We start from the raw sequence: 22,651 nt of genomic DNA, 5'->3' as shown, positions 1-22,651 counted from the left end.
CAAGATATCTTAGTTTTTACTTAAGTTACAGGTTGCACAGACGGACGGACGGACGAACTGACAGTCACCCGGACTTCAACTCGTTTCTTCATCCTGATGATTTATATATAAATAAACCTATATCTAACTCGATTAGTTTTAGCTGATACAAACAACCGTTAGGTGAACAGAACTATTACACTATGTGGCAACATGTTACAAGAGTATAACAACTTTTTCTCCCTTTGGCGTAATTGATAGAAATCAGTATTAATCGGGAAAGCAACCAAGATTTTTAATCATGGGGCCAGTTGTTCTTCTAATTCGCACAAGTTCTTTCTACCACCAGTAGGTATACTTTTCAAAAATTAGTCAACTCAGACTATAAACACTTTTTTAAGTAATAAATCGACCTGGGCGCCACCTATCGGGATATTATTATTCACATAACCCTTCTATTCGTCCGGTTGATTCCAAAAAAAAAGACTTAAATAATCAGAGGAAATAACTTGCATTACAGAAGCGAACATCGTCGCCCATTGGTAAATAACTTCTCATTTCCAACGCAAAAAAAAACTCAGTAGTAAATGTTAATTTTATTCCGTTAAAGAGATAAAAAAAACATTTTTTAACAAACAGAGGTTCTCTTCAAACCAGAATGGCTTGTTGGTAACCAAAGTGACTACCACAAATTTTTCCTACATGGCATGCTTATGCGATTCACATACCTATATCAACATTTGCATATGTGTAAGCATGAAATTCTTGCAGCGAAAAACAAGTTCAATATTATTTATTATAAACATACGACTTTATTTAATACAACTAAAAAATGTGTTTATTTTCGTCGACATTGAATAGTCGCTGAATTTTAAAAGTATCTTTTTTTTTGTTTTTTTAAGCATTTATTATGACTGTTTTCGTGTTGTTTTTGCTATTTTGTCATCAGGAATCTCGAAGTGATCTGTGCGGCGGTGGCGACTGCTGCTGCTGCTGGATGATGGCATTGACGCACGTATAAAAGTCTGTCATTAGTGCATGGAGCTTGTCATTTAGCGTGTCGCGTTTTTAGGTGAACTTCTCTGCTTAATCTCAATTCAGTGCTAGTAGTTTTGTTATTGGTTTCCGTCGTTCTTTTGTCATAATTTCATATTGTTTGTGTGAATTTCTAGTCAAAAATTGAAATGAAATTATTATTTGTCGTATGTTTGTGCTTTGCCTCGGCGCTAGCAAAGGAAGAAGTGAAATTGATCTCCAATGAAGCCATGGTGGAATATGATGGAAAATTTCACTACCAGTAAGCATTAAGTAGCAATGTGAAAGTTAAATAATGAGCGTGGTGAATATGTTGTGAAATACGGCATCACTAATAAATCAAACAGGGATGCATAAAATTGACATATTGAAGAAATTGACATCTGGTTAAAAACAATGAAAAACAATATATTCGGCACTGAGAGAGTGTCTGAGTGAAGTGTGAGATTTCTATAATACATTATACTAAAAAACTGACAGGACTTTATAAGAATTTTTGGATATAGAAAAGTGGATAAATTAAAGCTTTTGGAATCATTACTTATTTCAATTTCTACAATCAAACCATTATTCCAATTAATTATTCAGTCTCATGTATATATGTTATTAAAAACTAATCATAAATTAACTACGAAATGAAGTTACAAAAACTATTTGATCTTTCTAATTTATTCCTATATTGCATGATGATGTACAGTTTTGTAGTTACTAAACACGGATATATGCTTTTTTCGATACGAAAAAAATAATTTTGCTTCGAACTGGGTTTATAACTATATTCGTGAGGATTTTTTATAAATTTGTACATTTTTTTAAAGAAATGTGTGCAATTGTATTATTGAAAGTATTGGCCATCTGAAGCAATAATATTTTCCCATCTTCTGGCATTTGAAGATTTCATCCGAAACGAGCTCCGCCAGCTTGGCAGCCAAGAATGAGTCCGGGCAATTTTTGATACCCTGTGCTGATGTTAACCGAAACAAATTGTAAAAAAGGAAGCAAAATCTCGGTTATAAGCCGAGTGAGGCTAAACTTCCCAGCCGCTGTTTTCCAATTAGTTTTAAACCAGCCTTGCAACATGTGCCCGAGCATAATGCAGGAAAATTATTACCACTTGTATAGTCCCACATTCCTGGCATTTTTCTGCAATCGATCGCTTCAATTTGACGAGTTATTATCGGAAGCGTTTCCTATTAATGCTTTCACTCGGTTGTAGAAGCTCATAATAAAGCACTCTCTTTTGATCTCACCAAATGCAGAGCACTACCTTGGCGTCATAGATATTCGACTTTACCGTTGATTTCGCTAGTTGGCCAAGTTCCCCATATAATTTTTTGCTTTTGTTTTGCCGTAATGAATCCAACCTTCATCATCATTCACATTCTGGCGCGAAACCGATTTCTTTTCATAGTGTTTAAGCAGTATTTCGGACATGTGAAATAGTTTTTCAGCGTTTTTTGACTTCAATTCATATGGCACCCAATTTCCTTGATTTTGCTGCTTTTCAACGTTTTCATATCTGCATGAGTGACTCTTAAAGATTCTGCGTGCTCTTATTTTCTTTGGCAACAATCTTTATCGATTATTACTTCCATTTCCTCATCTTCCAATTTATTTGACCGCCCAGGACGTTTTTCATCTTCCAAGCCAAATTCACCACTTTTAAATCGTACAAACCACTTTTAACACCTTCGCTCATATAGAGCATATTCACCATAAACTTCAACCAAAATACGATGACCTTTGGTTGAGATTTTCTCCATATTAAAGAATTGATGATAAACTACCAAAATACCCTTTCACGTTCGTCATACTGAGACATTGAATAGTATTCAAGTTACGCCCAGTCTTGTCGAACCCCGAACGAATATAGATATACAAGGTGCGTTCTAAAGTAAATAGTAAAAAAGTAACAAAGGAAACTCTAGTGGCGACATCTATATGTCGACTAGTGCGTTAGAATCTGCTATCCTTTATCGACTTCCAGTAAAAATTTCATGACATTTCATCTATTGAAAGTGAAGCTATTGCGTTTTAAGTGTCAGTATCTTTTTGTCATCGGTGCGATAATGAGCTTCGAATAAAGAGCCAACATTAAATTTTGTTTTAAAATTGGTAAAACTTTTACCGAAACGTTTCAATTGATAAAACAAGTTTATGGCGATGATTGCCTATCCCGTAGCAGACTGCACGAGTGGTTTTAACGTTTTCAAAGTGGTCGTGAGGACATAAATGAGAAATGAGCCGAAACCCAAAAAATCGGGCCTGGAGGGTATTGTCCACAAAGAATTTGTTCCACCCGGCCAAATCGTTAGTGCGGTATTCTACCTTGGAATTTTAAAGTGTTTGGTGCGCCGTATTTGACGTGTTCGGCCGGAATATCGCGAAGATGGAAGTTGGCGTTTGTTGCACGATAATGCGCCGTCTCATCGATCGACGCTTGTGGCCGATTATTTGACCAAAAATCACATTTTAACAATCAACCACTCCCCGTACCGGGCAACGAGCTAAAACACTCGTTCGACATGTTTTTGGACCGTGCAAAAAGCTGTATTAAAGCAGAAGGATACTATTTTGAATAAAATTAATTGATTTTGTCGATAAAACCATTTGTTCTGTTTTTTTTTAAAGTCCTGTTTACTTTGGAACGCACCTTGTAGACCCAGTATTCACCTTATTTTCGTCATATTCTCTTATTAGTAAAGTCAAATTTGCAACACGATTATAAGATGAACACATATAACTTTTATATTAGATTATAGATTCCGATTTCAAGTCACGAAACACTCTTATTTATTGCTGATGAAGAACAGGCAATCACTTAAAAAAATAACTCCAAAAATTAATATATGCTTAGAATATATTATCTGGACACTGAACCATAAAATATCCGCAAAAATTTTATTAAAAAGTACATTTAAATTATGAGCACCAGCACCTCAACGCAACATTTCTCCTATAAACTACTTATATACACATCTTCCCATCAAATCAAGCACCATCTCCATAAAAAATTAGATCACATTCCACGTACGAAGGAACATCACGCATTTTTTTCTCTCCACCCCAAAGGTGTTGGCAAATTGAAATGCACACAAACGCCTCAGATAACCACTTGTTTCGAGCTCTGTTAACAAGAACATTTCGCACAATGAACATCTCATAAATTACATACGAAATGAAAGCTTATTTAATTGATTCCCTCTTTGATTTGATTTTGTTCAGCTCAGTTTAGCTCCGCTCTATTAATAAACGCTCTGTAAATAACATAGTTAATTATTTTATATCATCTTTCGTTTCTCTACTCTGTTTCTCACAGTTACGAGCTCGGCGATGGCTCGAAAGCCTCACAAGACGGCGTTTTGAAGAAGGTGGATGCAGAGCATGACGGCGAATCGATTGAGGGCAAATTTGCTTTTGTCGCCGATGACGGCAAGGAATACCTGGTCTCATATATCGCCGATGAGAACGGCTACCAGCCGGTAGGCGAACACTTGCCAACACCACCACCAGTGCCCGAATCAGTGTTGAAGACTTTGAAGTATTTGGAAGAACATCCCTATAACCCAGAAGCGGCGGCGAAAAAACACTAAAACAAGCAAGATGGTGACACATGCGAGCGGGAATGAACTGAAACTAATTGAAATGAAGAGAACTGTGATCTTTGCGATGCAATGCGCTAAATAAGTAGAAGAAAATATATTTTGGACTGATTTCTAAAAGCTATGTTAAAGGCAATTGTTTGTTTATTTTTATATATTATGTGTAAAGATTTATAATAAAATGCGCGATTACGAAATTTCTGTAAGAAATAAATAAAATAAATATTTAAACTAAATACGCGGAACCTATTTTACTTAGTAATTTATAAACAACAACACTGGCGGTTGGGTGTATGCAAGCTGTGTGTTCAAAGTTTATTCACCCAAAACAATATCAAAACACACCAAGCATAAATATTGGTTCAATATTTGCATACACTCATATCGGTACATATACATATTATATGTTGCATATGGTATGTATTGAGACGTGCATTCATAGCATATTTTTGTATTTCATATAAATTTATTTGCTTTCAGCCCTAACCGGGTGCAAGTTTCTACCGCAAATCGCAAACATTTAAATTTGATTTTGCTTTCATAGTTTTTTTTTGCTTTTTTTCGCCCGACTTCGCCTTTATTTGCTTTCTTTAACCGTTAGCGGCAGAACAATAAAACGACTATAAACTTGCAAATCTTTTGTCATCAAGTCAGCAGTTTTTTCCATAATCATAACGTGACTTGAATAAAGTATAACCAAATCAAAGCGTTAGATTTGAGAGCATTAAATGTACTTAGCCACGTTCGTTGACAACTTACATAATGCGTCAAATGCTAAACACCTCAATTGGAACACACGCACACCTTCATTTACATATATGAAGTTCAGCGAAAATATGTATTTGATGGAGAAATTCCATAATTTGAGGTTATGAAAGAAATTGTATGAAAATTTTAGGGAAAGATTTTCGATTATGTGTTAATTTTCCTTAAAAAAACTTTATTGTGTTAACACAGCGTGGAACACACTTCAAGTAGACCTGAATAGACCAATATTCTATTAAAATGTATTTCAGTTTGTTTATTAAGAAAGCTGCACTTTTTTTTACTAATAATCTTCCGTAACTCCCGTATCTGACGAACAATGTTATAATTGATTCCACCTTTTCTCAGAAGATTATTAGTAAAAAACTCTGCCCTTGAACATAATTACAGGGGGGGCGCGCTGGTATAGAGTGCCGGAATTTCACATTTACAAATGATGTGCCTATTATTTTCGGCCAAAAATCTGCCTGGTTCAGTACTATGCTGTTAGTTCAGCGGTAAATTTCTATTGGATATTAAACAAAAGTCTTGGTTTTCATGCTGCCTTCAATAATCAACGAACAAATTAGTTGCACCTGCTCTAAATTTATTTAGCCAACAAAATGAGAATGCATTTGATAATAATAAAATTTCGGTATTGTTGGCAACGTAAACAAACTTCTCTGACTTTTCTCGTCCTTTTTAGCGACTTTCGTAAATGACTCACAATTTGCTATAGATAGGATCCCACTAATAATACTGGCGCTTTATAATCACATGTCACATATTTGATGTCTATCGAAATCTAGACAATGGAGAAGAAAGTGTGTAGATATTTCCACGCCATCTTCCTGCTGCAACTTTGACAATTTAGCTTATCCAATACATACCTATCAGCAATGTTCAGTTACAAGGGAATATGGACATCTTACATTTCACTCTGTTCCGGTAATTTTAACCTCAAAGAGGCACCACGCTCTCGATAAAATAATCGGAATACTTAAGCACTGTTCCGATTGCCAAGAAGCTAAGCATTACAAAAAGACTGTTTGGAACCATTTAAATATGGCTGGATATAAAAAGAAGCTCGATGTGTATGTGCAAAACGAGTTAACAAAAAAACGCCTCATTGACTGAACTTCAATCTAAAAATTGTTGCTAAATCGCAACAAAATCGAACCAATATTGGTTAGTGGTGATAAAAATTGGACCGTGATCGAATTGCAGGAAACCGGCGAAAGGTTCGAGCTGCTTCCTTACAGCCAAACTCTTAAATCGAACCTGTACTGTCTCAAGGCAGTAATCGCCAACAAGTGGTTAAGAGAAGAATGGTGCTTTATCAGGACAACAACAGGACACACTCATCGATAGTGACTCGCCAGAAGCTCCGGGAGTTTGGTTGGGCGATTCTTATACATCCACTTTATAGTTCGGACCTGAAACCAAGTGATTACTACCTTTTTCTGACTATGACGAGTAATTTTGCTCGTAAAACATTTGCCTAAAGAGAAGCTTGTGAAAATGGACTGTCCAAGTTTTTCGCCAATAGGGACGAGGATTTCTATGAGAGAAGCAATATAAAATTACCTCAAAGTTAACGAAAAAAAGAAAATATTTGAAACAAATTGGATTTTTTGGGTATACCTGAGATCAAAACTTCTATATATCTAAGATAAACAATAGAAAGAAAAAAATGAGTGTTCTGCTAAGTTTTCGTTTTTCATTTGTTATTAATATCGTTATTTGTATCGATATATACTCATACATATTTTTTAGCGCTCTAGATCATTAATATTAGCAATAATTTTAATTTAAAAATGTTAACGTTAATAATCAATTATGAACTACCAATAGCCGATTGCACTGCATTGTATGCATAATTTCTGCATCAAATACTCTACGCACATGCTTTTATATATACATATATAGATATACATATATAGATATATATATATATCTAACTATATTTTAAGTGTATAGAGAAGTTAACTAAAAATTATGATGGTAATAAGTGAGTTTAACTTGGCTAATACGAGTATATGCCACGATTGTAAAACTAATGGGACCTAGGCGTCAACATTTGAATCTTTCGCACATGCTTTTATACATACAAGTATATATATATATATATATGTTAAATGTAGTAACAGCAACAAATATTGTTATATCGTTTTAGTCGAAGCTCTAAGTGCTAATTTTTGTAAAAACAAATAACAAAAAACTATACGCTAATCAATTTAGTATAACTCTCGAGCATGTGGCAGACATTTAAACAAGCGATCGGTCAGTTGGCGAGTGCGTCGTCGAATTCGTGCTACTCTATTTAAACTACAGTATTTACTACCGCAATATGCATCTATGAGTGTTAGTGCTATAATTGTGATGTTTATATTTATTTTTGACGCATCTGCTTCAGTTTCGAAACGATTCTTTAGTACGTAATGACTGTTGCAGTCACTTACAAACATTCTCTGATTTATAGCTGTTATATATTTAATTGCATATATATGGTACATAAGGGTTAAGGTATGAGGTTGAAAGCGAAAGTGATTTACATATCCAATTAGTAAAGAATTCATAATTTTTTCACCTAATAAACCGTTTTTTCTTGATTGCGCGAGTAGAGTTGACGTCCGAGGAATATCCCACACGCATACAGCTTCCAGCTTATATATAAATATTATATAAAATATATATATGTAGCTGATATTTGAAGTAAATTGCTAATTGACAACATTGAAAAATTGTTTTGCATTATTTACATACATATACATACATATCACTATAGAATTCTTGTCATTTAAAAATTAATATTTTGTATTAGCGCTATATTTGGAAGTGACAGAGGACAGTGCATAGACGTAAATTAATGGTGATACGTAGAAGAATACCTTTCGACACCCACATTTTATTTTTCATTTTTCATTTGTGATTAGAAATTTTAAAATTATTTTTAATTAAGATTTTTGGGATTACAAAACAAAACAAAATATTTAAATGTTAAAATGCAACCCTCTTTCCAGGTTTAACGAATTGATATACGACATGGTGTGACGAAATGTTCACATCGTTTTAAAGAAAAGTACTTTTACTAAGTATTTGACTTTATTATTCAACATAGTTACCATCGAGGGCTTATTATAAAAATTTTCCAACATTTCAATACCATTCTTATACCGTCGCAGACTCTATAAAATATATATTTATATAAACGATTAGCATGACGAGCTGATTCGATTGAGCCATGTCCCTCTGTCTGTCCGTCCGTCCGTCTGTCTGTATATACGCAAAGCCTCTTAGTTCTTGAGTTATCGCTCTAAAATTTTACACACATCTTATTCTATCCAAGAAGCTGCTTATTTATCGGAACCGCCGATGTCAGACTACTATAGCACATGTGTAGCTGCCATACAAACTGAACGATCAGAATAAACTTCTTGTATGTTATATTTTTTTATTGGTGAAGAATATTCTTGCTTCTGTGCAACCGAAATTAACATTTTTTCTTGTTCTTTATTGCGTTGGGACTCCATATAGATAAATCGTTTCTTTATTAACCTTATGCCTTTCCACCTTTCGGTTTGTGTTCTAGGTATCGTGTTCTTGAAAAATAACTCGCTATAAGTGGAATATTTAAAACAGTTAATAAATTGATATAAACGGAGATAAACTTATGTAACCATTACCAAGAAAAAAGTAAAACCAATGAAAATATATATTAAAAGCGAAATGAAGAAAAATCTTTATGGGTTAAGTTCTTAAAAATTTGTGTGGGAAAAAATTGGTATCTGTATATTAACACTAATATATTTTTAAAATCTCTAAATTAAGAAGTGGCCAAATCAATAAAAAAGATATTTTATTAAAATATACAATTAAAAAAAAAACAGATTTTTCTGTAATCGTATCGTCTTGTGTGTAATTGAAAACATACTACATACATATTCATATGAAACAAATTATAAACTGCTCTTTTGCAAATTGAAAATAATGAAAATTGTACACTTATGACCCACATTCTGAAAACGGTATACAATAGCGCAGATCATCTAATTTACGTAATATAATCAAGCACTGTTATTTATCAATACCATACATAGGAAACACCTTGACGGCTTATTCCACCCAAAAAATAGCAAATCATATGCTTGCTTCCGAACTGAAGCCAATTCAGGCAGGCCAGCCTTTTATCAAAAACTATTTAATGAATTGAACAACGGTTGTTTAATCAACATTTATGCACGTAACGCATTTTCGTAAGTCCAGCAAACGATGGACTTTATAATAACAATCGAAACAAAAGAAATTTCATCACTTTATCGGGTGAATGACGAACACAATTTCGACTAATCACAATTTGTATGTTCATGATTGTTATTGTAATTGAGCCTAGGGTTACTCATCATTTCTGAGTTTTCAACACTTTCGTTCGAAAATGGAGTAGTTCACAGAAAACAGCGCGATCGAAATAAAGTTAAGGAAAACAAAAATAAACTAAATTATTTAAATTGTGTAAATTGTGCTGAGCTTTCGTACATGTTCGCGAGTACAGTACTATTTTGCCACACAAGCAAACATAAATAAAATTTATTTGCTGTTCGCGAATATTTACCTTTGCGGTTAGTGCCATTTACACACATCCACACACACATGCTAATACACATTTTAGATTTGTCTCTCGTGGTAGTGGTAGTCATCATATCTCTTATCTATCGCGCCCATCTTTCCCTTGTCTCACCGGCACTCACGCACGCAGTCACCCACACCACTACATATACATATAATACTCGTAAGTACATACATACATACAGTACGCATTGCCGGTAATTGGAGTCCGCTTCGCTTTTTTCGCTATTTTTTCTCATTATTCACCGCGATTCTTCGCTGTACTTCACAAGCATTATGGCGATTCTTCAAGAAACTTTTCGTATATAAAAAGGCGCTGCTGTTAAGTACCTATCAGCCAGTTGTTAAATAGCATTTCCGACATTCAAGTGGATTACCAAATTTGCTCACCGTCACACGGAACAAAAGGATATCATCAACTCAGTTGTGAAAGTAAATTACAGAAAGTTAAATTTTCGCATTTAAACTATCGAAACGAAGTGTTCTTCGCGCTGAAACTTTTAGCGAAATAAAAAAATATATATACAATATATTGTAAAAATGTACAAGTTTGCCAGCGTTTTGTTGTCGGCGGTTCTATTTGCTATTGTCTTGGCGCGTCCTGCTGAGGAGGAATCCGCTGCGCGTGCCGCAGTTACCATAACAACAACACCGGCCACAATACTCAAACAAGTCGATGTCACCAATCCAGATGGTAGCTATAACAACAGGTGTGTGTGATTTCTTAAATGGTTGACGAATGTTATGACCATAAAATTTAAAAGAATTGAAATCATTTTAGAGGCACAATTTCTTGAATTGCATTTTATTATAGCACACAAAAATTTTTCTCTGAAGATTGAAAACAACAATCTTATTTCTCAAAATTCCAATTTTAATTTATTGCTTTTTGTGCTATAAAAAAGCTTAACATTCCCTAATACAATTAACTTAAACTTTTTTTGACAGCTCTTAGAAGAATTGAAATTATTTTAATACTAACAATAATATATACCATATAATCAAGTTTTGAATACCAAAAAAGTAATTACATTTCAAACATTGATTAATATTCTCAAAATATAAACAATTGAATTAAATTGATAAATTACAAATAAATAAATATATAAAAAAATGCTAACATTGTATTGCACTAAATTCTGACTAAAAAATTTTAAACAATGCGTCGGCTTAATTATTGATATTTTTTTCAATTTCGTGAAATGAATACATATTTACAAATGTGTCAGTATTTTTGTAGCTCTTTGAAAAATTAAATTTATTAATTCTAAAAATTTTATTTATTCGATTTAGTCTTACTTCAGCTCTAGAAAACTTGAAAACTAGCCTAACATTCCATAATTATTTGGTTAACTAATTCCCTCATTATTTTATTAGCAAATATGTCTGTGATAATATTTTACAACAGCAAAAGTCGACTTAAGCTAAGTTAGGTATTTTGCAAAACTTAAAAATCTATTAACTTTCTATAACTCTATTATAAATCACAATTTGTACCACAAATGTTCGAGTAACTGTGTAAATTAAAACAAAATATATCGCGTAAATTAATAAGCATGATTACAATTCTTTATGTATTTACACATAAATATTTTCTTAAAAAAGGGCAATTTTGGGTATATGTACATATATATATTAAAAAATTTCTCAAATCTGGGTATTTTTTCTAAAATACTTGAAATCAATTTTTTTTCGAATTTTTTATAAGTTTTTTCGGAAAAAATGGCATTGTCAAAAAACTCTTCTTTGATCCATTAGTAATATGCAATAACACTTAGAATTTATATTTTTTATATTTTAGAAAAAGTTTTCTTTAAATATTAATTTTTGTATGAAAAAAGATGTATATTTAATAATTAGGTAATAAGCTCTAGCGTTAATTAAATCTCTAATAAAATAGTTTTTCACTAACATATATATAATTTAATAATCACTTATACATATTTAATTTCTATAAAGAAATTTAATTCAAAGACAGTCTTGGTTTGGTGCTTTGAGGTGAGCAGTACCAATTCATAAGACAAAGGTTCAACCCCAGTACTCTGCTACATTAAAATCAGTAGCGATTCCACGCGGAGGATCCCCTTCCAAATCGGAGATTTTAATTAAAATTCAAAATAATTTACGAAGCAACCTCAATATTAAAAATATTTTGAAAAGAAAACCTAGAAAGAAATTCTGGACCCGCACTAATCAAAATATTTGATTTTGAAATCAAAATAGACCCCTATTAAGCAGTAGGTTTGCCATACAAGTGTACTGCTTTAAAAACAACCTAGCTCTTCCCTTTGTAGATCTTAAATCAAGACACTAGCCCCTAAAAACCATAAATAGAAGAAAAAACACAAATGACATTATATAAAAAGAAGTACCGCTTTTAAAATTGGTTCAGAACACAAAAGAAGTACGTCATTTATGAAAGCTTTAGCAAAGTTATTAGCACTAAGAATAATAATATTCGCACAACGGCTTTTCATATTCATTTACAAAGTTTTCTGAACTTGACTAGTAATAAAAGTTTTCCCTCTCTTTGCTAGCGCTTTAAAACTATAACTAATATACTCAATACCTTCCCTCTATTCAGAACTTTTTTTTTCGAGCTTACTTCTTATAAAACCAATAAATTACAAGTAAAAAGTTCAAAATAATAATAGTGAAATAAAACAAGACTTTTAAAATTAGTCTGTTACAAGTACTATTGAAAAATCATTCGGCTGGTGATGTTCGAACAAAATTTATAGAAGTCTTACATAAAGACATTGCTATGTGTAAATTTATATATAACATTCAACTTTTACTTCTTTCCTCTCACGTCTAGTTACGAGACCTCCAATGGCATTAAAGTCGAAAATGCTGGATATCTGAAGAAAATCGTTGTGCCAAAACAGGAATCCACCGATGGTCAGGTGATTGAGGAACACGAAGAGTTGGTTTTGGTGCAGACCGGTTTGTACTCATACTCCGATCCCGAGGGCAACATCATCACACTGCGCTATGTAGCCGATGAGAATGGCTTCCAACCACAGGGCGATCACTTGCCAGTGCCGCCAGCTTAAAGCCAGGAAATACTTTGAACGATAATTATTTGCTTAAAAACTAAAAGTAATAAAAACAGAAACTAAGCAAGTAATGCACAAATAAAAGCGGAAGTAATGAAATAAGTTGTAAACAATAAGTATTACATTTAGCTAAGTTAATTAGAAACGAAAAGGTTAATAAACCATAAGTCAATAGTTGCATAACTTTAAGTAAATAAATAATGAGACGATAATACTGCCATTTAATGATAAATAAAATTATGTGAATAAATAAAGTTTGAATTTAAAAATGTATACTCGTATGTGTTGTAGTTTTAATTTGAAACGAAAACGAATAACTAAACAGGGAAGTTTAAAAAATATATTAATTTTTCTTTTGAATTTCAGGTAATTTCGTTTGATTACCAAGGAGACTTTAGTTTTGACAAAAATCGCTTGTCAAATATTGGGATCAGATATTAAAAAAATTGTTTATATATAATTTTTTTTTCTTTTGAAACTGCTAAAAATAAAATGTTAGGTATTTAGTCAGAGGAAGTTTTTTAGTAAAGGGAGTAATAATTTTCGTATAAAGTAGAAGGGCCAGGCCTGTGGGTGTGGTGGAGAGCTCATTTGCTACAGAAAATTATATATACCTCATAGTACATACAAGTATATAGGGTTTAAAAGTACCTCGAATTTGCTTAAGGAGAAAAGATATGAGTACACACTTTATACATAAGTAAAAAAATTTTTAAATTCCGAGTACTACAAGATAAAATAACCAGAAGATAAAATAACTCGAATAAAGACAAGTATATGTTAATTTTTTAAACCTTGATTATAATAATATAAATATGTAGGTGTGTGAAGCACTAGCAGCTTCACTCAAAAATTTCCTCGAATTTATATTTTTGGATAACTATTAAATTGCCATCAAAAACTGTCCTTGTAGTACCATGCAAAAACAATAAACAGTATAAAAAATATTAATAAATATTTACAATAATACAAATATATTGTATATGTACATATGTACATATGTACGTACATATGCATGTTTATTAAACGATTACTCGGGTTTATGCCTTAATCGCTACACCGGCATTCCATTGATAAGTGCGACGCTCACTTACCAAATTACTTTTAAATAGCTCGCGTGCATATGTGATTTGTTTTTGTTGTCATTTTGTCATCACTATACGTAAAAGGCCAAAGCTACTAGCAAGTGTGTCAGTATGTAAATATAGTGATAATGTTGACAATGATCGCGCCATTTAATAAATTCAATGAACATGCGCATGTACTGTTAAATAATATTATGTAAATATGTGTATAAATATATTTGTATGTAAATATGTTTGCATACATTTATAGGTTATGTGGCTTTGGGCGACTTGGGGTTTCGTCCAAATGGGATTTTTAGCACTTGTGGTTTATTTATTTTACTACTTCAGTTGGCTCGCCCATATCGCGTCATTGATATGTCATATGCCATTGGAAGCATCAGCGCATAATACAAAATACACACACATATACAGGTGAATAACAGTATAAGATTTCGAGGCTTCATGTTATAGTTTTGAGGTGTCAAATATAGTTTATTGCACTTTAATGAGACCTTATGATGATTTACTTAACTTACTTCTATGATGGACTTATTAATAACAACGCGTGCCAGCTTCGCTGTCACTCAGTGTTGAACACGCGCATGCTCAATTTGTTGTGGTTGATACAAAATATCAACGTAGATGATGGTTATTCGTATTATTTTATATTTTGAGTTCAACAGAGTTAAATTGATAATATGTGATGTCCCGCCTACTGACAGCTGAATTTCATACCATCCCATTATCAATAAAAACAAGGAATACTTTAACTTCGCCTGTACTGAAGCTGTAATAAACTTCACAGATCCATTACTTATAGCAAAAAGTGGATAAAAGGAAATGAATCTTGATTTTGATTATTCAGTTTGTATAGTAGCTTTATGATACATTGGTCCGATATCGGCGATGCTGACAAATGAGCTATATATTTACTTTCTTCTGGGTGTTATAAACTTCATTGCAAACTTAATATACCGAAGTGAGTTATAATTGGTATATAGAAGTTACTGAAGTGGAAGATTTCGTTCCACGAGGGTAGTGTTTTCTTTTAAGTCATATAATAGAATAGAAATTATTCATAGTATAGAAAAATGAACCAGAAAAAAACATTAACTTCGTTTGCACTGAAGATATAACACCCTTCACAATCCAAGAAGTTTCCACAAGAGAACCTGATTTTCATCGGTCAATTTGTGTGAAACCTAAGTGCTATAGTCATCCAATACACAATTTGTCAAAGAAAAAATTTTCTCATTCAAAAACTTGATATCAATTGATCAGTTTGTATAGTGGTCCGATATCTGCGGTTCCGACAAATGAGCAGCTTATTGAGGAGGAAAGAAATGTGCAACTTTTCATATCGATATTTCAAAAACTAAGGTCCTAGTTTATGTATATACAGACAGATAGCCGGCCATGTCTAAATCGGCTCAGCTCGTCACCCTAATCATTTATAAAGGGTGTTTTTAGACATGTGGTTTTCAATGAGGCAATACATTTTTCCGAGTTGGTCGTTTTGGCTACTGTTACTTGATTTATACTCAGTTTAGTTTGCCATTTTATAATAAATACACTTAATTCGGAACATTGTTTGCAAATCGTGCAAATTTATTACCAAAATAATGGTTCGGTTTGCGCAACGCATCGCGTGCTGCGTCCAATACTCGGTCAACATAATCGCTTGCAGAGTCGGTAATTCGAGGAACCATGGAACTGTTTCCCACCACGTTTAGTCTAGTGTGTAATTCACATCCTCAGAGATGTCGTACAGTATGCACCGAAGACGATATTGGTGTTGTAGAGCAGAGTATCAGAGAAGACCCGAAGGTGTCCATCCCCAATCGACTGCAACGATTGGAGCTATGCCCATCCACTTTATAAAATATTTTGTCGAAGGATCTTGGTTTGCGGGCTTACAAAATCCAACTTGTTCAATAATTGAAGCCAAACGACCACCAAGCAAGGCGCACGTTCTGTGAATGCAGCCGAAACGAGATGGCCACCGATCCCGATTATCACAAGAAAATTTTGTTCAACGATGAAGCTCACTTTTGATTGAATGGGTACGTTAATAAACAAAAGTTTCGCATTTGGAGTTTTTATAATCTATAAACTGTTGCTAAGACACCGTTACATCCAAAATCAAAAGTAACTCTTTGGTGTGCTCGTGCGATTTAACACCACTCTCGGTCTGAATTTAATCGAGTCAGCTGCGGCGGAAACTTGCCCGAAATCATTTTAAAAATAACGGCAAACCCGTTTTATTTCTTCATGAAAACCACATTTTTAAAAGCAACCCTATGGGGTCATACTATAGAGAGTGACGAATCGAACAAACAACTGATGCAAATCGAAAAGACTGCTGTAATTTAATAGATATAGAATAAAAGAACGTTGTAAGAATTTAACAACCAAATTTGCACATTTTATATTTATTACTCTAGAAAAATGTAACAAAATTTCTAATTCAAAATTACAATATTTGGTGTTTAACATATTTTATTAGAATTTGATAGTATTTTCTATTCTGCTATTATCATTATTATTATTATTATTATTATTATTATCATTAAAAATTTTACTTATAAACATTGTTTTTGTTTCCAAGTGTTAACTGTAAAGCCTGACTGTAAAGTGCACCGAACAGACATTTGCTACAAACAAAGTCATCCTAAATGTATGCAATGCTTTGATTTAAATAAAACAAAACCTCAAGCACTACAGAAACGCTACAAAGCAGCATAACTTTATATTAGATACATAAATAGCAAAAGCCAAATTAAGAAACTGTACAAAATAATAAAATTAAACTTTACAAATACTGACACACATCAGTATGTTATAAAAACACATTGGCACACCATTATAAGTCCAACGACCGCCACTGTACGGCAGGTGGATCTGCCGGCAACGCCTAGCACCAAACAGCAAACGGGCAATTCAACCGGTGCTTAAAAGAATGCGAGTCGAAACAAGAATTGTCTACTATTTGATCAGGTATTTGTTCTCAGCCATTCTAAGAAATGCATGGGTGCGAGTGTGTGTGCTGTCTGCACATGCTCATCGTCAACGTGATTGCGCCACTTCGTATGCAATTTTCATGTGACATTTACGAGCATTTCTGCTTCGATTCGTGCACGTGACCAGCATTCCGCAACAGCCCTTGACTAGTAATCTGCTTACCTACTATCAAACGGTAGATTTGATGAGCACTTTCAAGTCACTAGGCTAGCAATAGCAAAGCCAAGAAGTAACACACCTTCATATCTGTATGTGGAAGCATGTACAAACATGTGTCAACTGTTTGATATCTCACATTGATTTATATGAAATGCAGCAAAAGCTTGAGACGGCAACTACGGCGGCTCAGAAGTTGTCTTTTTTGTTGGTGGAAATGGTGGCGTCTGCGGCAAGACACCAACAGAAGGAAAAGACCAAAAGGTGCAACAACTTTTGAAGCAGCAAGCTGTTTTGCATATTTCTCTGGCTTAATTAAATGGAAATGGAATTGCGTGATTTCGAGCATAGAGTTCTTAAGCTGCTAGCTGAGATGGGTTGGCGGACAAGTGGCTGAGTGGCGGTGCGTTTGGCTGCATGACAAAAATCTCAATTCGTGGAAGTTGTCGCCATTTGCATAGAAGTATGTATATACAGTCGTTGGTTTATTCAAAAGTAACGCTCTATTTTGTATGACTGTGGTTCTTATGATGGCGTGGGCTTTGCGATAGCGCATCTGGCTGCAAGTTGAAATATGGTTCTAGTCGTTACGCGGGTGCGTCTTTGTAGAATGTTCGACTGACTCAGAAATAAAAATAAAAGCACATTTCGCAATTTTATTATATTTGGAATCGGATAAATTTCTAGGACAATTTGCTGAGTTTGAATTAAAAAATAATAATAATATCCAGGGAATAAGAAAAAGACTTCGCTCATTCCGCTAACCACTTTGAAAAGTCGAACGAAATTTAATTATTATAATTAATTATAATCACACAATGGCCTTATTCAAGACTTCAAAACATATGAAAAACAGGACATTCAATCTGTCTTGTGAATATTTAAAATTAAAACAGATTAGAATTTTTTGATTTCATTCTCAATCTTAGCAAAATTGAAAGGGTAGGCCCATAATTTCGGTGTATGAAACGAATATACGAATTTTCAAAAACTGAGTGGGAAATTTTAACAAAAATATTAAAAAAACAAGAAACAACCTTAACTTCCGTTGCATCGAAACTATAATACCCTTCATAAATACAAAAGTTTCAGCTATATGATATAGTGGTCCGATCTGCACAATTTCTTCGAAGATTATACTTTTTCTTTGTATAATAATCGATGCCAAATTTCTTGAAGATATCATGTCAAATAAAAAAGTTTACTATACAAAGAAATGATTTTTGTCTTTCAGTTTGTATGACAGCTATATGCTATAGTGGTCCGATATCGGCAGTTCCGACAAATGAACATCTTCTTGAAGAGAGAAGCACGTGTGTAAAATTTCAGATTGATATCTCAAAAACCAAAGCACTAATTCGAATATATACGGACGGACAGACAAACAGACATGGCTAAATCGATTCAGCTCGTCAGCTTTTTTATATGCGTCCATAAAGTCAACTTTACAACCTGTAAATAAATGAGGTGTATTTCTTAGTACCATTAGTCAGGTTAGGTTAAGTTAAGTTAAAAGATCGATCCAAAACCGAATCCCACTTGGACATCGAAGAACCCCGACCCATTATGATACCTAAATACTCCCTAGTAATGATCGAAAAAGCCCTAAAAAATTTACAAAACGCTTTCAGCCTATCACAAATTTGTTGAGATGGCTGATATCATTTCGGAAGATATTACTGCTGAGATATGCATGCCTATCGGACTATATCCTTAACCTTAAGTACAAGTAGTTCAGTAGATTTCTTGCACTAAGCCACAAGGATATCGCAGTTGCACAGGAGGTAGCTATTGATCGGTACCTGCTGAATTCACGCCAAGACCAGAGGTCCAGCGCTAGAAAGCAAGAGGACAGCGGAGACCCAGCTCGAACCCAATCTGATGTAATCGGGACATTGGTCCTTCTCTTGTGAGCTCATCAGCTTTTCAGTTTTCACCGATTCCACTATATACGAATATGACAACGAGGCAGCTTGATGCTATCGAGAGTGACAATAAAGTCTTTTTAATTTTAAAAAGTGAGTCAGATAAGTCAAATGTGCTGGCATGAGAATTAAAATCATGACATATACGGCGGAATGGTTCGAAATTTGATCTACAGGATTTTAACAGTAAAGGTCTAAACTTGTTTTGATATCACAAAAATATATGCACTTCCTTTCAGTAAGATATATCTTATATTCACCGATATTTACACTATAAAATCAACCGGAAGAACGAAAAATTTGATACTGGCTTTATGAGGGCTAAGGAAGAATCTGTATTTATTCTTTTCTTTTTTCGAACAATGCCACGATGACATAACTTGAATATTATTAATCGAATTTGAATTCTTAAGATACTACCGACATAGAACATAGGTATATATTTTCGAATTTAATTGTAGGTGTCAATTGCAAAATTATCTTACTAAAACAAAATCCTACACCGTATTCTATATATCACTTTAGACTGCGAATACTAAGCGCGGCAAATCAACCACGTAAGTTATTTATTTTACTGCGATTGCATTGAAAGTAAAATGCATTCGAAGTAAAGTTTTATTTAATCAAAATAAAAAAACAAACAGAACAAAGCTTTTCATGTTGTCATACATCTTACGCGGCCTCTTCACCATTGTTGCACAAGAGCAAGAGAGGAGAATCCAGCTAAGCACACAAGCATTTGTAAAAGCATAAAAAACAATCAGAAATAAATAAGTGAATTTGCGACCGAGACGCATATAATGGCATACCGTAAGCTGGCAACGCCTCAAATCGGCGAGCGGCGTCACCGCAGCGCTGTAACACAACAAATGTCAAACGTGAGACGTCTGCTATGCGCTGAGCTTCAACAGCCTCGACGGCATTATATGGAGTTTAGCTCTTTTTTCGTTCACAAGACATTCATGCAACGCCAAAAAGGCAACACACTTAACAAATCGTTTGGATTAGGAAAAATAAAATAAATGCACTTGCAGGCTATAAATACACAGACACATATATATATATGTGTTTACAATGCAATCGGCAGAAGGCTTGTTAACCTAGATTCATAGACAACTTCCTATGCTAACTGCCGCGTCTACAGATTGTTGACTCGCATGGTATGAAGTGGAAAATGCTATGCCCCCAAAGTGGTTGTAAGGTCTGAAAATGATTTTTATTTTCGAATAGTAGTTGGTGCCTAGGTACAAGATGCACGTATACACTTATATAGGGTGTAGTAACTACCTTTGGAAAAATACATACACGCATTAAAAATGTTAATAGAATTTTAAATTCAACTGACCCTTCTAGTTAGCTGTTAGTAATTACGAGCATTTACAGTTACAATGTGTGCACTCGATTTTGAATTCTAATTTACTGTAACCCAGATATAAGTAAATGAAAGCAATATACAATATACCTATGTTAGCATATCTAGCTGATATGCATATATATATCTCACCTAGCCTCCAAATATCAAATTTGAGAATGTCCGTCCCGTCAGTTATATTGTCAGTTATCTTGGTAAAGTTATGTTTTTTTTTTATTCGGAGCTCAAGTTTTTCATTCTGTTTCGCAAATATTCACATTACTTTCTGCATTACGTAATACATATTTTTTGACAGAAACTACAAAGCTCTCATTTATTTGACTGTCAGTGTTAAGTAATGAGCTTGGTCATAATTCATAGCTCTACACAATCACATGTTAAAAAACTATAACTATTTTTATAAATGAAAAAATGTGTAAAGTGTAAGGCAAGATGGAGATAAGTAACATTAAGGAAAGTTGCCAATTATACGCGTAATTAGTCGTAATCGAAATTAAGTAATGCAATTTAAAATGTAAATGATCAGTATTTTTATGTTTCCCGAAATTCTTTTACATCTCTTTAAAAACAGAAAGCTGTAGATTAATCATCTGTACGCTTTAATTTGATTAAACACATGTTGAAAATTCGATTGTAATGAAATACTACTGACTTTTTAGTACTATTATTGGTAAATAAGCTACTACCTATCGCCGCTCAACCCACCGTTACTGAGCTGCAGCGAGCAAAGAAGAGTCAGGAAAGCTTTCAAGTTTGAATTGTTTACTGAAAAAACGACGATGAACAGGCTAAACTGGTTGAAGACCCTTTGCAAATGTGCAACTGACGTGGGGTAACCAAATATCCTCAACTCCTCTCGGGCTTATGTTTATAAAAATTGCCTTGTTTTTCAAAACCAAATGTGGTCAATACTACACCAATTACTTGCTAATACACTTATAAATTGTACAAGCTGTAGATACTATATATATATTTACTAGTGTATTGTTCATGTCTATCCACCAGATGTCTGTGTATGTTAACGAGCATCTTCCGCACCCTAACCAAAGACTTGAGCGAGCAACCGGCCACACCAAACAAATTGCAGCAGCCAAGTACCCGTTACACGAATGAAAGCAAAAGTAATAACAGTATTAAAAATGCCTTGCAATCTTTGCTGACTCACTCAACTGACTGGCAGTATGATAACTGGATTTGTATATCTGCCCGCCGCTTTGGATGCTTACCCATGCTCAAGCTGACCGCGTCCCCGTTGCAACCGCACGAGCTGCTTTGGTATAGCGGTTGAGTTCAATGTGCGCGCGCGCGTCTTTATTCACATTTGCCCTAAATAACATCTGGGATTCGCTGGGTAATACCGAAAATCATGTACGAGTATTGCATAATATTTTTCGCTTTTACCATGATTACGAAAATGAAACTTTTAAATGGATTTTGTCTTCTTTTGTCACACATGGAAGTTTTTTTGGTTATTTCCTGAGAGAATGCAAAAGATTATTTGGAAGGGAATGACAACTTTTGAAAGTTGTAAACTTTTCACAAGTTTCCGATCTATTTTTTGCTGTATGTGAATTTTGACCCACTCATAAATTACAGAATACCAGTAAAATCAGTAAAGGGAGCTAATTCAATCTATACATATCCCTAAACCACTTAAACTTAAAAAGTTTATATATCATTCATATACATATGTATGTACTTCCTTGGAAATAATAGTGCCATAGCTGGTTCCAGTCTGTGTTGTAAAAGAAGAGGATAGGATAGGGAAGTAAGAGGTTGAAACAAACATTACCGTCTAAACGTCTAAAGATGAATATCTTATCTTGAGGTAAAATTGCAAACCAAATATCATGAGCGAAGGTGACAACAAATGTTCCAGGTGGCCCAAACATCAGTGGAAATTCACCCATAACTTCAACCTCGGCAGGCGCAGTTATTTTATAAAACCCAATTCATCTCATAGACGAACAAAAAAGTTTCTCAAACAGTACAGTAGTAGTAGAACCCCAAAGGAAGAATTTGAAATCTTTTCGACGTCGTGAGACGCACAACGCGTAAACAGCAA

General features: G+C 33.9%; 2 protein-coding genes across 2 annotated transcripts; both read left to right on the top strand.

Annotated features, from left to right (window-relative positions):
• Positions 1-1,029: 1,029 nt before the first annotated feature.
• Cpr49Af (Cuticular protein 49Af) lies at positions 1,030-4,852 on the top strand. Its single transcript, XM_014244198.3, has 2 exons — positions 1,030-1,276; positions 4,334-4,852. Exons 1-2 carry the CDS (start codon positions 1,164-1,166, stop codon positions 4,605-4,607), a joined length of 387 nt encoding a protein of 128 aa, XP_014099673.1. The 5' UTR covers positions 1,030-1,163; the 3' UTR covers positions 4,608-4,852.
• A 5,459-nt stretch (positions 4,853-10,311) lies between these two features.
• On the top strand, positions 10,312-13,318 carry Cpr49Ag (Cuticular protein 49Ag). The gene is made up of 2 exons (XM_014244274.3): positions 10,312-10,696; positions 12,805-13,318. Exons 1-2 carry the CDS (start codon positions 10,527-10,529, stop codon positions 13,040-13,042), a joined length of 408 nt encoding a protein of 135 aa, XP_014099749.2. The 5' UTR covers positions 10,312-10,526; the 3' UTR covers positions 13,043-13,318.
• The last annotated feature ends 9,333 nt before the right edge of the window (positions 13,319-22,651 follow it).

Source organism: Bactrocera oleae, chromosome 4 (genome assembly GCF_042242935.1).
Source record: "Bactrocera oleae isolate idBacOlea1 chromosome 4, idBacOlea1, whole genome shotgun sequence".
In the NCBI taxonomy this organism is placed as follows: domain Eukaryota; kingdom Metazoa; phylum Arthropoda; class Insecta; order Diptera; family Tephritidae; genus Bactrocera; species Bactrocera oleae.
This window is presented reverse-complemented; position numbering and strand designations above follow the sequence as displayed.